Raw genomic sequence first — 16,460 nt, forward strand, 5'->3', positions numbered from 1 at the left:
CTCTCTGAAATCATCTTTTTATACTCAATTATTTTACTGATCTGTTGCCATGGTAACCTCATTAGTTGTCAGATGTTCCACCAGGTTGTTGTTTTTTTTTTTTTTTTTATCTTTACACAACTTTTCCATTCTTTTGTTGAACATGTCACAACTTTTTTGACACGTGTTGCTGCCATCAAATTCAAAATGAGCAGATATTTTTCAGAAAACAATAGAATTTCTCCGGTTCAACATTTGATATGTTGTCTTTGGTCTATTTTAAATTAAATATGGGTTTATGTGATTTGCAGATCATTGCATTCTGTTTTTATAAAAAAAAAAAAAAGAAAAAAAAAAAAGAATTGTAAACAGGGTTGTAAAAGCTTCTAATTTTCATTGTGATTTTATTTTCTTGCAGCAGCTGATGGTCCTTCTTCTGCATCTGAACTGCTCTCTGAAAGCTGCTCGTCCTCTTTGACCTTTTCGTCCGGAGCTCCCGTCTCTCTGGAGCCTGCGTTTGATGTCGAGACCTCATCACTGGCTTCCTGCAAAATCCACGAGCTCTTTAATATGCTGCTGATTGTAGTCCGCTGCTCCACAGCAGGGTGCAGGATGCTTCGGATCAGCTCCTTCACCTCACATGAAACAGGTGGAACGTTTGGGAAGTTAATGTTGTGCTTCATTTGCATTTTCACCATCCTCCTATTGTTGGAGGTATTGAAGGGTCGTGATGCATAGAGCATCATATAGAGCACCACACCCATGCTCCACACATCAGACACCTTGGGGTTGTATGGACAATTTCTCAAAAGCTCCGGTGCTGCGTAAGATGAAGTCCCACAGTAGGTTTCACTCAGCACCATCTGGCCGGCTTCGTACGTGAGCGTCTTGCTGAACCCAAAGTCGCACACTTTGAGGTCGAAATGCAAGTCTAGCAGCAGGTTTTCACATTTCAGATCTCTGTGGGCCACGTCCCTGTCATGGAGATACTGCACCCCCCTGCACAGCTGTTTGAAGAGCCTGCAGCTGGAAGTTTCCGGTACGGCTCCTCTGACAGCAATGTACTGTGAGAGGTCTCCTTTCTCACAGAGCTCCATCACCATGTACACCTAGAAACACAAATGCACTCAGGAAAATAAAGGCACCATCATGTGTGATGGAGGTGAATCAAATCAAATCTGATCCTGCAATACAAACTTTGGCCCTGTAGCTATGGAAACTTCCATCTAGTTTTCAGTTCAACGTGTTTGTGTCACATTGTTTGTGAGTAGATGCAGCAAGAACTATAAGATCTATTGTTGTCACGGTATTTTCAAGATGGGATGTTAAAAAACATAAATTAATAAAAATAATTAAAAAATATATGCGCAGTGCGTGGAGTGTGTCAGCTGGCGGTGCCTGGGTGCTCACCCTAAAACAGAAAGGACGAAGTTCTTACCGTGCCCATGCGTGATTCAAAGATGTCATACGTCCTGATGATGTTGGGATGTATTAGAGATCTAATGAGCTGTCTTTCATGAGGCAGGAACTTTTCCTTGTAAGTAAGAGTGATTTTTTTAAAGGAAATAATCTTTACGGCAACAGATTTCTTCACGTATGTGGAATATGCTTTCACAACTTTACCGAAACCGCCTTCACCCAGGTGGCTCTGAAAGGTACAGCCATGTCTCTCCATGAAAACTTTATCCATCGTGGATCTAATGAGGAATCCTCTCCAGAACCTGAATCCAGTTTGCAGTGAACTATTCAGACTGGTGTGAGTTCTGATTCTGAATCACAACATTATGACATCACAGTCCAGAAGCAGAACTTTATGTTACATCACAGGTGAAAGAAATATATACTTTTTGTGTTTAAAATATACTGACATATTCAACAGTCCACTGCAAATATACTAGCAAAGAATTGTACTTTCTGCAAATATATAAAAAGTACACTCAAAATCATGCTTTTCACAACACAACTTTTAACACACTTTAGAATAATTAGTACACTTTCTAGAAATACATTATTAGACAAATATAATTCAGGTGAAAGTTTTGTGTAATTAATAAAGCGTATTTATTTGAACTTTGTTTTTCAATATATTTTTAGTGTAATTACTATAAATGTATTATTTAAAATTGTGATATATTTTTTGTATATTTTAAAATGTATGCTCAAAATGATCATTGTACAAATGCACTGAAAGCATGTTTTAAAAATACACATTTTGATATCTGAGGTTTTAGTTAATTTTAAGTTATATTTGAGTGTAATTATACAAAGTGAACTTAGTCATGCTTTTATTTCAGTATCTTACTTTTACATTTCTTTTGGAAAGTATTAAAATGTATGACTATGATAATGCACTGAAAGCATATTTAAAAAAATACATATTTCCAAATCATGATGTTTTGTTAGCTATATTTGAGGTTACATTTGATTGTAATATTGCGTGAACATGCATGTTTATATTTCAGTCCACTATCTGTAAATTTCTTTTGGAAAGTTTTTCAATGCATGACTACAATAATAACTAACAATAGGGTGTCTCCATGACAACAGACTGAACTGGAAGACCAACATCAACGCTGTCTACAAGAAGGGGATGAGTCGACTCTTTTTCTTGAGGAAACTTCGATCCTTCAATGTGTGCAGAGAGATGTTGAGGATGTTCTACCATCTGTTGTGGCCAGTGAACTGTACTTCTAGTAGTCTGCTGGGGGAGGGGGGGGGGGCATTGGAGCTGGTGACACCAACAGACTTAACAAACTGGTTAAGAAGGCCGGCTCCATCATCGGCCACAATCTGGATAGTCTGGAAAAGGTGGTGGAGAGGAGGACGCTGAACAAACTATTGTCCATATTGGATAATCCTGTCCACCCTCTCCACCTGCTGCAGGGACAGAGGAGGACGTTCTCCAAAAGACTCCTCCAGCTGCTGTCACAAGGACAGATACAGGAGATCATTCCTGATACAGGAGATCATTGATACAGGAGATCATTCCAGATACAGGAGATCATTCCAGATACAGGAGATCATTCCAGATACAGGAGATCATTCCTGATACAGGAGATCATTCCAGATACAGGAGATCATTCCAGATACAGGAGATCATTCCAGATACAGGAGATCATTCTTGATACAGGAGATCATTCCTGATACAGGAGATCATTCCAGATACAGGAGATCATTCCAGATACAGGAGATCATTCCAGATACATGAGATCATTCCTGATACAGGAGATCATTCCAGATACAGGAGATCATTCCAGATACATGAGATCATTCCAGATACAGGAGATCATTCCAGATACAGGAGATCATTCCTGATACAGGAGATCATTCTTGATACAGGAGATCATTCCTGATACAGGAGATCATTCCAGATACAGGAGATCATTCCAGATACAGGAGATCATTCCAGATACAGGAGATCATTCCAGATACAGGAGATCATTCCTGATACAGGAGATCATTCCAGATACAGGAGATCATTCCAGATACAGGAGATCATTCCAGATACAGGAGATCATTCTTGATACAGGAGATCATTCCTGATACAGGAGATCATTCCAGATACAGGAGATCATTCCAGATACAGGAGATCATTCCAGATACATGAGATCATTCCTGATACAGGAGATCATTCCAGATACATGAGATCATTCCAGATACAGGAGATCATTCCAGATACAGGAGATCATTCCTGATACAGGAGATCATTCGTGATACAGGAGATCATTCCAGATACAGGAGATCATTCCAGATACAGGAGATCATTCCAGATACAGGAGATCATTCCAGATACAGGAGATCATTCCAGATACAGGAGATCATTCCAGATACAGGAGATCATTCCTGATACAGGAGATCATTCCAGATACATGAGATCATTCCAGATACAGGAGATCATTCCAGATACAGGAGATCATTCCTGATACAGGAGATCATTCGTGATACAGGAGATCATTCCAGATACAGGAGATCATTCCAGATACAGGAGATCATTCCAGATACAGGAGATCATTCCAGATACAGGAGATCATTCCAGATACAGGAGATCATTCCTGATACAGGAGATCATTCCTGCCGACCGCAATAACTCTGTACAATAACTCATCTCTGGCAAAATCCATCACACAACAATAACACTGTAGTCTGTGTTTCTTGGTTGTTTGTATATAATGTATATAGATATATATACTGTGCATTTTATATTTTATATTTTTACTGATATTTTATTGCTTTCTATTATTCTATTATTATCTTATTGCTTCCTGTATGCTGCTGTAGCGAAAAAAATGTCCCCTCTGGGATTAATAAAGTAACTACCTAACCTAACCTAATGAACAGCAAACATTAAATATTTATAAAAATGTTCAACTGTTAAAATGATCAAAATTGTATCAAGTGCACAAATAGCTCCAGTTGTAATTGTGATGTAGCTCATGTTTCATAAGTGGGCTATGGTTATCAACATACATCCTGGTAATTGGCACAGTTTTATCACACATCTCAGACATCTTCAATTTTCGCTGTGAAGCCGTGATGACTTTGATTCATAGACTTCATAAAACAGTCTGTTGTATGTTTTGAACAGAATAGCGCCAAGTCTCTGACCAATCAGGTGCAGTTTTGTTGATCACTTCCAGCCAATCAGAGCTGCCGATGGCCCTCGTTCGTTAGCTCACTTCGTTAACGCAGGTTTGGACATTAGGAGCACCTGATATCGTTTCAATTCGCCATCTAATATTTATTTAATAAAACTCTAAAAGTGGATATAACATCGCTCATTCTTAGTCATTCTGACCAATTTAATCAGGTGACATGCAGCCGGACGTGTGTAGGTGTAACTTATGCTTAACTTTTTAAACTCTTGTCTTTGGATCAGTTTTGTAGAAGAACTCGTCTCAAAAAGGAATTTCTTCATTCTTGTTGAAGACGTGGGCAGAGGAGGAAGGCAGGAGAGTCTGAATTAAAAAGGGAAATGTTTGAGACGACGTGGTGGAGGCTAAAAAAAGCCATACTACTGAGTGAGTATGGAGAATATGGAAGAGTTGTTTTTTCGACATGACAGTCGAATTTGTATTTGTGTTTTAATGTTAAATGTGTAGCTTACATGCTGACACTCGGGTAGCTAGCTAAACTTGCAGCGGACTGAACTTTGTGTAGTAATGCAGACAGCGGTGGAAGAAGTATTCACATCTTTTAGCCAAGTAAATGTAACTGTACAGTATTGTAAAAACACTGTTTAATTTGACTCTAATAATTTTTTTTGTTTTGTTTTTTGTATTCCATTCTTTCTTGTAGCAGCAGATGCATGATAATACTGATCACATCATGGATCCCTATATGGATGACATCATGGATGACATCATGGATCCTCATATGGATGACATCATGGATCCCTTTTGTGGTAGGTGTTCAGATGAGGATGGGAGGAGTTGACATTTCAGAAGACAGTATGTTTAATCTATGAATTAGCTTGTTTACACAATATTTCTCTGTACTGAAATATAGTACTATTGTCCATCTACTATTGGCCAACTTTCACATTTAATCCTTCTGCATTGTGCCATGAACACGTTACATGTTCATACTAATCAAACAAACCTAACTTTATTTTTCCACTTATTATGACATTCACCGCGACCTCTCAGAAATGATTCAACTAATGAGGGAGTGTGTCCGGGCAACGATGCCCTCGGCCGAGGGGACCCCTTCATCCGTGATGTCATCATCATCTTTTTCTGTGGACAGTGGAATTGAAATGATACGTAATAAAAGTGGAAATCACTTTTTTGCTTTAACTTGTCATATAAGGTGAATGTTGATTGTATAAGGGATTTAGATTTTGAACAAGGAAAAGTTTTGGATCGGTCAGTGGGCTGAAGAGTCGACCAGCTGACAAGGCTGCAGAGTCTGTATTCTGAGGTCATCATGTTGGTACGGAGCCCGGGAGTCGTCACAGAGACAAGAAAAATGTAAATAATGCGCACGAAATACTAAATTGAGGCCATGAAAAATGTCATCTAGTGAGATCCATATCAGACCAAATTGGAAAAAAATAATAACCTTCATTTATATTTCTCCAAATGGGAAATTTTAAATACAGAATAAGACCTTCTGAGTTGGATCAGTGATGTTGTCATTAATGCACGATGAATCCCTGGGGGACAAGCAGAAATCCTTGGATTTATTCATCAGTATTTTAATTCATTATAATTTCTATGTTTGTATTTAATTTAATTTTTTAATATACATTTATATTTGGAACAGAACTGAAACATTATCTTGAAAAACATGTTTAAATGATGTTCCCTTTTTAACAAGGATGAAAAGGGAAAAGAATAAAGGAAAATCACTTAAATGTACACAATGTGAAAATAATACATATAAAAAAATAAAAGATAAAATGAACGATAAAAACCACGAATGAACATTGAACAGAGGAGCCGCTAAAAGATGTTGGATCATGTGTTCCATTTTCTGTTCTAGATGAGGATGCAGAATCAATCCAAGAATTCCAACAGATGTCTAACTTTTCTTGTTCAGGTCTTAAAACCAAAGTTAGTTTCTTCATCATAAAAATATGGATCTCATGAACTCAGTCCTCAACGGGGGGAGTTTCTGTTGTCATCCATTTTCTCACGAGAGCTTTCTTACAGCGAGATACTAAACATTAAAGTGTTTTCAGGACCCTGGACAGCGTCTGGTCTCTTACCTACTGTCGGTTCAATATCTCACAACACAATGGGATTGTTGCTTTTAATACCTTTTCCATAATATTTAAATTTTTCGCTGTATAGCGGCAGTAACGAGCAGCTCCAGAACACCTGGTAGTGATTTGATTTTTCTTCACTAACGTGAAAAGTTTTTATTAAAGAAACTCGGCTCTCTGTTTGTATTTTGAACGTCTTGACTGCAGCTGTTGAGCATACTGTGTTTGACAAAGTGCTCCAGCAGATGGCAGCAAGAAACAACGAGACGAGAGAGACAAAGGTTTATGGTGTGTTTGAGACATGTCTAATATCTGTAATATGAAGAAATACTAAACAAGAAGACATGTCTGTGTCATTTGTTCTTACGATTACTAAACTGTAACTATATGTTAGATCAAACTAACACAGTGGGTCTGTTGCAGCTCTGAGTTTGGACTGTAGGTGGGAGCAGAGGCAAAGACAAACACAGCATGCTGTCCTGCACTGGCTCATGCTTCTCATCTGACTGCTGAGCCAATGTCATGTATTTCAACATCTGGAAACCATCAGGCCAAAATGATTGTCTGCCCTCCATGTATCTCTGCAGCTATTTGTCTCTGAATAAACTCTCATATTCCTTTGGTCAAACATCTCAGTGGCTGACACCTTGACAACAGGTGGTCGGAGGGAAAAGGAAGGTGTTTCCAAGGTGCTGTTTTCTTGTTGGATCGGTGTTTCAGCTAACAGCATCAGCCTGGGTCACTGGTGTTTATCGTGTCCTTGAAGTTCTGTTTAATTCAGAAATGTTCTAAAACTTTGTTGTTTTTTTTAACTCCCACATTGCGATTGCTGCTCAGTGGTGCAAAAAAAACCCAGATAAATCTGGTTTCTATGGCTGCCAGTAGTGTACTGTCAACTCCCATGATCCTAAATAGCCATAGTCATAACAATGCCTGCGACCAGCACAGCACTTCACAGCCATAAAGCCCCCCTGGCACGCTCAATTTATCATACATTTCGCACTTTCACACTGTTCACAGAGAGACCTTCATGTGGCATTAGTGTTAGTTTGTGAGGAGGCCCTCTGACACCCGGCCCGATGCACCTTCCACGGCTCGACCTGAAGGGAGAGGCGCGAGCAGAGGACCCCGGCACACAAATGTGGGCAATTTGGTTTGCGGCTGACACCCGGCGTTTTGAATAAATGATCTAAATGCTTGCCAGAGATTGTTTTGCCACTGCCGCCCCTCAGCAATGACATGGGGGGAGGAGAGGGGGAACACACCCCCTGTGGCCCTGTGAAGGCCAGCCAGGATGAATATGAGGAAATGAGGCAGACATCCAGTAAATAGTAGTTGCCATTGTGCCCCTCAGCAAGCGGCAGGGCGGAGGGGCGGGGGGCTTGAGGGGAGCGGGAGGTTGGGGAGTTGGGGGGTGGTGTGGGTGGCTCTGCATGATATGCCAGGCCCTGACATGGCACCCAGACCCAGAGCTGTCACCCCTGCGGAAACATCACCCTCGCCTCCACAATTTGTGCACTTAACACTTCAGTTGGCACATGACAGGTGCTTATTTCCCCTACTGGCTCTCTCCCCTCGCCGTGATGCCTCCGAGCCCAGGGCAAGCACGGCATCTGGTCCGGGTGTCTGTCCACGGAGCTGCTCGCTGCACAAGTGTGTGACTATGCCAGTGATACTTTCACATCCGCTCACATTGCATTTGCAGCCCACTGAGCACGGCTGCAGTGTGTGTGTGTGTGTGCGTGCGTTTGTGTGTGTGTGTGTGTGTGTGTGTGTGTGTGTGTGTGTGTGTGTGTGTGTGTGTGTGTGTGTGTGTGTGCATGTGTGTGAGGGACAGAAGAGTCGTGTCCACTTCATGGTAAAACCTCCAGGACGCCAGGCCTCTGGTGTCCTCACGGACATTCGTGGTTTGTAACAGTTATATATCTAATACTAATGAAAATGTGACGGGCTACATCCTGTCTGACAGACTCCCCATCGTGCACCTCTGAGTGTTGTGTGACCCTCCAACAAGGTGCTGTACACCAAGGCACCAAAACCAACGTGGTCATGGTGAGGAAAAGCTTCCGGTTCGGGTTTATCACGGCCTTGAAACCATCTCTCCTGTGTGACATCCTGGGTTTGTTTCCTCCAACCTCCTCCCTCATGTGAACTTTACACCCCTTCGAACGTTGTCACGTGACCTTCTTCGACCCGCCTCGTCACGGTGCATAAGACACCTTGTTCATGTCTCTGTGACAAAACAGCAGCATATGATATATGATGTTGTGAACGGTCTGGTTCAGCTGGTCGACTGGACCTGCAACAGTCAACAAATCGATGGTTCTCACCCACTTTCTTTTCATTGTTTTCTGCGGTTGTCACATAGATCATAACCTGAACATCTTTTTAATGTTAAGAAACAATTTTGATCAGCAAAACGCGAGATAGCCACGCTTTGGGCTGTCTAGGTGTGTATCTTTATACACGATTTCCTGTCGTGGACGGAAATGAAACCTGCTGTATGCTTTGAGCCGTGTGATTCACAGGAAAATAAAAAATTTTGCCCAAAAAACATGGTTGCGTTTAGGAAACAAAAAACAGCTCTAAGAAAAACTTCACTTCCTGGATTCGAACTTCATCGAATGTCAATCGACGATAAATGCCATAAAATTTTTTCCTTTGTACTTGGTCTCAAAAAACCTTGGTCACATGATCCCACGTCACATTACATTTGTAAGTTTCATGCCTAAAAAACATGTAACTTTCACGCCTAGGCAGCCCAAAGCGTAGCTATCTCACGTTTTGCTGAAGTGGACGGGCATGTCTATTTCACGCTTTGCCGTGACACTGGGTTGGACTGTTAGTAGGAAATGGGAGGTGACCAATGGTCTCCCATGTTGATCGGGTATTGTTTTGGTTATACATATCGTATGTGAGTGGTACTTCAGCTGGAGTTCAATTCATCACAAACATATTTCGTTATTGGGCATTTTCTAAAATGACAGATGCTGTTGTATTTTATATTTGTTGGTTAGAAAGTCTCAATGCACATGTCTAAAAAGCACTGTGGCACAAAACAACATCCTTTAGTCATCTTATGTACGAGGGACAACATAAATATGAAACAAAAATGTCATTTTTTGATGAAATGTACCAGCGATAGCTTCAAGCTCATTTTCATCTGCAGTCTCTCTTGGCAGGTCACAATTAGATATGCACAGTGACAGAGCGCCAAGAAACACACAGCGAGGCAAGACATTTAATACTAAATTACACACAATAGTACAACAGACACACACACACACATACACAGAGTTGAGTTGCTTCAAGGAGATTGTTCAGTTCAGCGTTAAAGATTCTGAACCACAACTCTCATGTCGACTGGGAGCGTCTTCCACTAGTTGTGGCCTTCACAGAGAATGCTGATCGCCTCGATGCCGTGGAGAAAATCATTGAGTCTGGTGACCAAAATGGAGCAAGTGGCACATTAATGGCATGTTTATATCAAGCAGCAACCATCAGTGAGGTCATCAACCATTAGTGAGGTCATCAACCATCAGTGATGTCATCAACCATCAGTGATGTCATCATTGGTTTGTGAACGTTATGAATCCTCCAGTTCAGATTCTGTCCGTCACCATCTTTGTTAGTTCGGAGCGGTTTGGAGCAGGAAGTGACCATATTTGGACGAGCTGGGGGAGGAGCCAGCGGTGGATCTGACCGATCTGATCGGAAACCTGACGATAGTACGTCCCGCCCACTGATAGCTGTAACCTGACTGCACCACAGGCCTGTCAATCAAACAGACACGCCCCCAAAAACAGGTCTTCTTGAATCTTCTTTTCTAATGAATGAGGGATTATTTTCAGATGGACCTCCAGAAAACTAATAAGAAGGAGTGACTTTAGCTAACAACACCGAGATAACTGATGGACACATTTTATTCACTTTGGATTTGATGAGAGAAGTTGAATGGGAGTCTATGGAGCCGGAGGCTTTTTGGAGCCGACCTCTAGTGGCACTCGCTGGTATTGCAGCTGAAGACACTTCTGGATCAGAACCATTTTACAGACCTGAAGCTACGAACTCTTTTACATACATACAGTCAGTTGTTTATATTGAAGTGACACAGCCCTTTAACAGCTGAACAGAGGAGTGGATCAACAAAACATGGGCCTTTAACCAGCGTTTAATTTGTAAATCAGGAAGTCCCAAACATAGGAAAGGGTGCTGCTCCACACTTCAACACTTAAAAAGATCCACACTACATGGAGCACACTGGATACTGTCTGGGTGCAAAACTGTCAATCACAAATTAAGTACTATTTAATAACCAAAGCATTCATGATAATCAGGCAAAACCAGCAGAGAGAGGTGAGCAGAGACAGCAGTTTAAAGCTCCCTCTGTCTTTGTCTCTGCTGTCGTTTCCCTCCTGACTGCAGCTATGAAGGTTTTATTTACAACTGTGAAGAGCAGCCAGGCTGAGAGATCGAACTAAGTGACGTGGTCTGTTGATTGATCTCCTCCGTTCCTTGCGGCACCTACACACTACGAGCAGCAGTGGTTCTTCTGAAGCAAAAGCTAGTCATGTTCCTCAGCCAATAGTTTTGTTCGTTTTGTTTTGCTGTTTTCTTGAAGATACACAGAGCTTCAGTAGAAGGGGAAAAAATACACACATCAAACAGTGACGTGCACATATCATGCCGTTAATATCACCACACAGTGGATGTGCAGGAAGGCATTTGGCCTGCTAACAGTCAATTTAATTGTATTTATATAGTGCCAAATCACAACACAGGATATTTCATAGCACTTAACACATTAAAGTCCATACAACAGAACATTACAATGTTATAGAGAGGAACAAAAATATTAAACAATTCCCACTTAAGCAAAGAGGGAAAAACTCCTCTTTAAGGGAGAAAAATCTCCAACAGAGGGAAGGAAAAACTCTCTTTTAACAGAAGAAACCTCCAAAAAAAAAAGAAAAACTCTCTTTTAAAGGGAATAAACCTCCAACAGAAGAAAGGAAAAACTCTCTTTTAATAGAAGAAACCTCCAGCAGAAGGAAAAACTCTCTTAATAGAAGAAACCTCCAACTGAAGGAAAAACTCTGTTTTAAAAGAAGAAACATCCAACAAAAGGAAGGAAAAACTCTCTTTTAACCTGAAGAATCCCCCAACAGAAGGAACAACTCTCTTTTAAAAGAAGAAACCTATGACAGAAGAAAGGAAAAACTCTCTTTTAACTGAAGAAACCTCCAACAGAAGGAAAGAAAAACTCTCTTTTAACGTGAAGAAACCTCCAACAGAATGAAGGAAAACCTTTTTTTTAACGTGAAGAAAACTCCAACAAAATGAAAAACTCTCTTTTAACATGAAGAAACCTCCAACAGACGGAAAAACTCTCTTAACAGAAAAAACCCTCCAACAGAAGTAAAAAGTCTCTTTTAAAAGAAGAAACATCCAATAGAAAGAAGGAAAAACTCTCTTTTAACTGAAGAAACCTCCAACAGAAGGAAGGAAAAACTCTCTTTCAACTTGAATAAACCTCCAACAGAAGGAAAGAAAAACTCTCTTTTAATGTGAAGAAACCTCCAACAGGAGGAAGGAAAAACTCTCTTTTAACAGAAGAAACCTTCAACAGAAGGAAAAACTGTCTTTCAAAAAAAGATACCTTCAACAAAAGGAAGGAAAAACTCTCTTTTAACCTGAAGAATCCCCCAACAGAAGGAACAACTCTCTTTTAAAAGAAGAAACCTATGACAGAAGAAAGGAAAAACTCTCTTTTAACTGAAGAAACCTCCAACAGAAGGAAAGAAAAACTCTCTTTTAACGTGAAGAAACCTCCAACAGAATGAAGGAAAACCTTTTTTTTAACGTGAAGAAAACTCCAACAAAATGAAAAACTCTCTTTTAACATGAAGAAACCTCCAACAGACGGAAAAACTCTCTTAACAGAAAAAACCCTCCAACAGAAGTAAAAAGTCTCTTTTAAAAGAAGAAACATCCAATAGAAAGAAGGAAAAACTCTCTTTTAACTGAAGAAACCTCCAACAGAAGGAAGGAAAAACTCTCTTTCAACTTGAATAAACCTCCAACAGAAGGAAAGAAAAACTCTCTTTTAATGTGAAGAAACCTCCAACAGGAGGAAGGAAAAACTCTCTTTTAACAGAAGAAACCTTCAACAGAAGGAAAAACTGTCTTTCAAAAAAAGATACCTTCAACAGAGGGAAGGAAAAACTCTCTTTTAACAGAAGAAACCTCCAAAAAAAAAGAAAAACTCTCTTTTAAAGGGAATAAACCTCCAACAGAAGAAAGGAAAAACTCTCTTTTAATAGAAGAAACCTCCAGCAGAAGGAAAAACTCTCTTAATAGAAGAAACCTCCAACTGAAGGAAAAACTCTGTTTTAAAAGAAGAAACATCCAACAAAAGGAAGGAAAAACTCTCTTTTAACCTGAAGAATCCCCCAACAGAAGGAACAACTCTCTTTTAAAAGAAGAAACCTATGACAGAAGAAAGGAAAAACTCTCTTTTAACTGAAGAAACCTCCAACAGAAGGAAAGAAAAACTCTCTTTTAACGTGAAGAAACCTCCAACAGAATGAAGGAAAACCTTTTTTTTAACGTGAAGAAAACTCCAGCAAAATGAAAAACTCTCTTTTAACATGAAGAAACCTCCAACAGACGGAAAAACTCTCTTAACAGAAAAAACCCTCCAACAGAAGTAAAAAGTCTCTTTTAAAAGAAGAAACATCCAATAGAAAGAAGGAAAAACTCTCTTTTAACTGAAGAAACCTCCAACAGAAGGAAGGAAAAACTCTCTTTCAACTTGAATAAACCTCCAACAGAAGGAAAGAAAAACTCTCTTTTAATGTGAAGAAACCTCCAACAGGAGGAAGGAAAAACTCTCTTTTAACAGAAGAAACCTTCAACAGAAGGAAAAACTGTCTTTCAAAAAAAGATACCTTCAACAGAACGAAGGAAAAACTCTCTTTCAACAGGAAAAACCTCCAACAGACGGAAAAACTCTCTTAACAGAAAAAATCTCCATCAGAAGTAAAAAGTCTCTTTTAGAAGAAGAAACATCCAATAGAAAGAAGGAAAAACTCTGTTTTAACGTGAAGAAACCTCCAAAAAAATGGAAACCCCCCCCCCCCTCTCTTTTAACAAAAGAAACCTCCAACAGAAGGAAGGTAAAACTCTTTTAACGTGAAGAAACCTCCAACATGAGGAAGGAAAAACTCTCTTTTAACAGAAGAAAACTCCAACAGAAGGAAGGAAAAACTCTCTTTTAAGGTGTAGAAACCTGCAACAGAATGAAGGAAAAACTTTTTTTCACGTGAAGAAAACTCCAACAGAATGAAAAACTCTCTTTTAACAGAAGGAACCTCCAACAGAAGGAAAAACTCTTTTTTAACGTGACATAACCTCCAACAGAAGTAAAAACTCTCTTTTAACAGAAGAAACCGCCAACAGAAGGAAGGAAAAACTCTCTTTCAGTGTGACGTAACCTCCAACAGAAGTAAAAACTCTCTTTTAACAGAAGAAACCCCCAACAGAAGGAAAAACTCTCTTTCAACAAAAGAAACCTCCAACAGAAGGAAAAAGTCTCTTTTAGAAGAAGAAACATCCAATAGCAAGAAGGAAAAACTCTGTTTTAACGTGAAGAAACCTCCAACAGAAGGAAGGAAAAACTCTCTTTCAACAAAAGAAACCTCCAGCATGAGGAAGGAAAAACTCTCTTTTAACAGAAGAAAACTCCAACAGATGGAAGGAAAAAAACTCTCTTTTAAGGTGAAGAAACCTCCAACAGAATGAAGGAAAACCTTTTTTTTAATGTGAAGAAAACTCCAACAAAATGAAAAACTCTCTTTTAACATGAAGAAACCTCCAACAGACGGAAAAACTCTCTTAACAGAAAAAAAAAACCTCCAACAGAAGTAAAAAGTCTCTTTTAAAAGAAGAAACATCCAATAGAAAGAAGGAAAAACTCTCTTTTAACAAAAGAAACTTTCAACAGAAGGAAAAAACTCTCTTTTAACTGAAGAAACCTCCAACAGAAGAAAGGAAAAACTCTCTTTCATATTGAATAAACCTCCAACAGAAGGAAAGAAAAACTCTCTTTTAATGTGAAGAAACCTCCAACAGGAGGAAGGAAAAACTCTCTTTTAACAGAAGAAACCCTCAACAGAAGGAAAAACTGTCTTTCAAAAAAAGATACCTTCAACAGAAGGAAGAAAAAAACTCTCTTTCAACAGAAGAAACCCCCAACAGAATGAAAAACTCTATTTTAACTAGAAGAAACCTCCAAAAAATGAAAAAAAACCAACCCTCTCTTTTAACAGAAGAAACCCACAACAGTAGGAAAAACTCTCTTTCAACAGGAAAAACCTCCAACAGAAGTAAAAAGTCTTTTTTAAAAGAAGAAACATCCAATAGAAAGAAGGAAAAACTCTCTTTTAATAAAAGAAACCTTCAACAGAAGGAAGGAAAAACTCTCTTTTAACAGAAGAAACCTTCAACAGAAGGAAGGAAAAACTCTCTTTTAACAGAAGAAACCTTCAACAGAAGGAAAAACTGTCTTTCAAAAAAAGATACCTTCAACAGAAGGAAGGAAAAACTCTCTTTCAACAGAAGAAACCCCCAACAGAATGAAAAACTCTATTTTAACTAGAAGAAACCTCCAAAAAAATGGAAACCCCCCCCCCTCTCTTTTAACAAAAGAAACCTCCAACAGAAGGAAGGTAAAACTCTTTTAACGTGAAGAAACCTCCAACATGAGGAAGGAAAAACTCTCTTTTAACAGAAGAAAACTCCAACAGAAGGAAGGAAAAACTCTCTTTTAAGGTGTAGAAACCTGCAACAGAATGAAGGAAAAACTTTTTTTCACGTGAAGAAAACTCCAACAGAATGAAAAACTCTCTTTTAACAGAAGGAACCTCCAACAGAAGGAACAACTCTTTTTTAACGTGACATAACCTCCAACAGAAGTAAAAACTCTCTTTTAACAGAAGAAACCGCCAACAGAAGGAAGGAAAAACTCTCTTTCAATGTGACGTAACCTCCAACAGAAGTAAAAACTCTCTTTTAACAGAAGAAACCCCCAACAGAAGGAAAAACTCTCTTTCAACAAAAGAAACCTCCAACAGAAGGAAAAACTCTGTTTTAACAGAAGACACCCCCAACACAAGGAAAAACTCTCTTTTAACTGAAGGAACCTCCAACAGAAGGAAAAACTCTCTTTTAACAGAAGAAACCCCCAACAGAAGGAAAAACTCTCTTTTAACTGAAGGAACCTCCAACAGAAGGAAGGAAAAACTCTCTTTCAACTTGAAGAAACCTCCAACAGGAGGAAGGAAAAACTCTCTTTTAACGTGACGTAACCTCCAACAGAAGTAAAAACTCTCTTTTAACAGAAGAAACCGCCAACAGAAGGAAGGAAAAACTCTCTTTTAACAGAAGAAACCTCCAACAGAAGGAAAAACTATCTATTAACAGAAGAAACCTCCAACTGAAGGAAAAACTCTTTTAACAGAAGAAACCCTCAAAAGAAGGAAAAACTCTTTTAACGTGATGAAACCTCCAAAAAAAGTAAAAAAAACCCCCTCTTTTTAAAGAAGAAACCTCCAACAGAAGGAAAAACTCTCTTTTAACAGAAGAAACCGCCAACAGAAGGAAGGAAAAACTCTTTTAACAGAAGAAACCTCCAACAGAAGGAACAACTCTCTTTTAACAACTATCATCCTATGACAGAGGGACGGCTCAGAGGTTATTTACAGGTTTCTGAAAT

At 39.3% G+C, this 16,460-nt stretch overlaps 1 protein-coding gene across 1 annotated transcript; it reads right to left on the reverse strand.

The window, feature by feature from the left end:
• Nucleotides 1–383: 383 nt before the first annotated feature.
• On the reverse strand, nt 384–1,669 carry LOC138212480 (testis-specific serine/threonine-protein kinase 1-like). The gene is made up of 2 exons (XM_069172858.1): nt 1,418–1,669; nt 384–1,088 (listed from the first exon to the last, which is right to left on the reverse strand). Exons 1-2 carry the CDS (start codon nt 1,667–1,669, stop codon nt 384–386), a joined length of 957 nt encoding a protein of 318 aa, XP_069028959.1.
• Between the last annotated feature and the right edge of the window lie 14,791 nt (nt 1,670–16,460).

This window comes from Embiotoca jacksoni, unplaced genomic scaffold, assembly GCF_022577435.1.
Source record: "Embiotoca jacksoni isolate LCO1_2020_lvr unplaced genomic scaffold, fEmbJac1.0.p SCAF_56, whole genome shotgun sequence".
Taxonomy (NCBI): domain Eukaryota; kingdom Metazoa; phylum Chordata; class Actinopteri; family Embiotocidae; genus Embiotoca; species Embiotoca jacksoni.

What these genes read in the sequence shown, in the direction of transcription:
- LOC138212480 (XM_069172858.1), bottom strand. Translation starts at nt 1,669, where the DNA reads ATGGATAAAGTTTTCATGGAGAGACATGGCTGTACCTTTCAGAGCCAC. An exon ending in TTGAATCACGCATGGGCACG is followed by an intron (nt 1,089 to 1,417) that starts GTAAGAACTTCG and finishes TTGTGTTTCTAG; the next exon opens with GTGTACATGGTGATGGAGCT.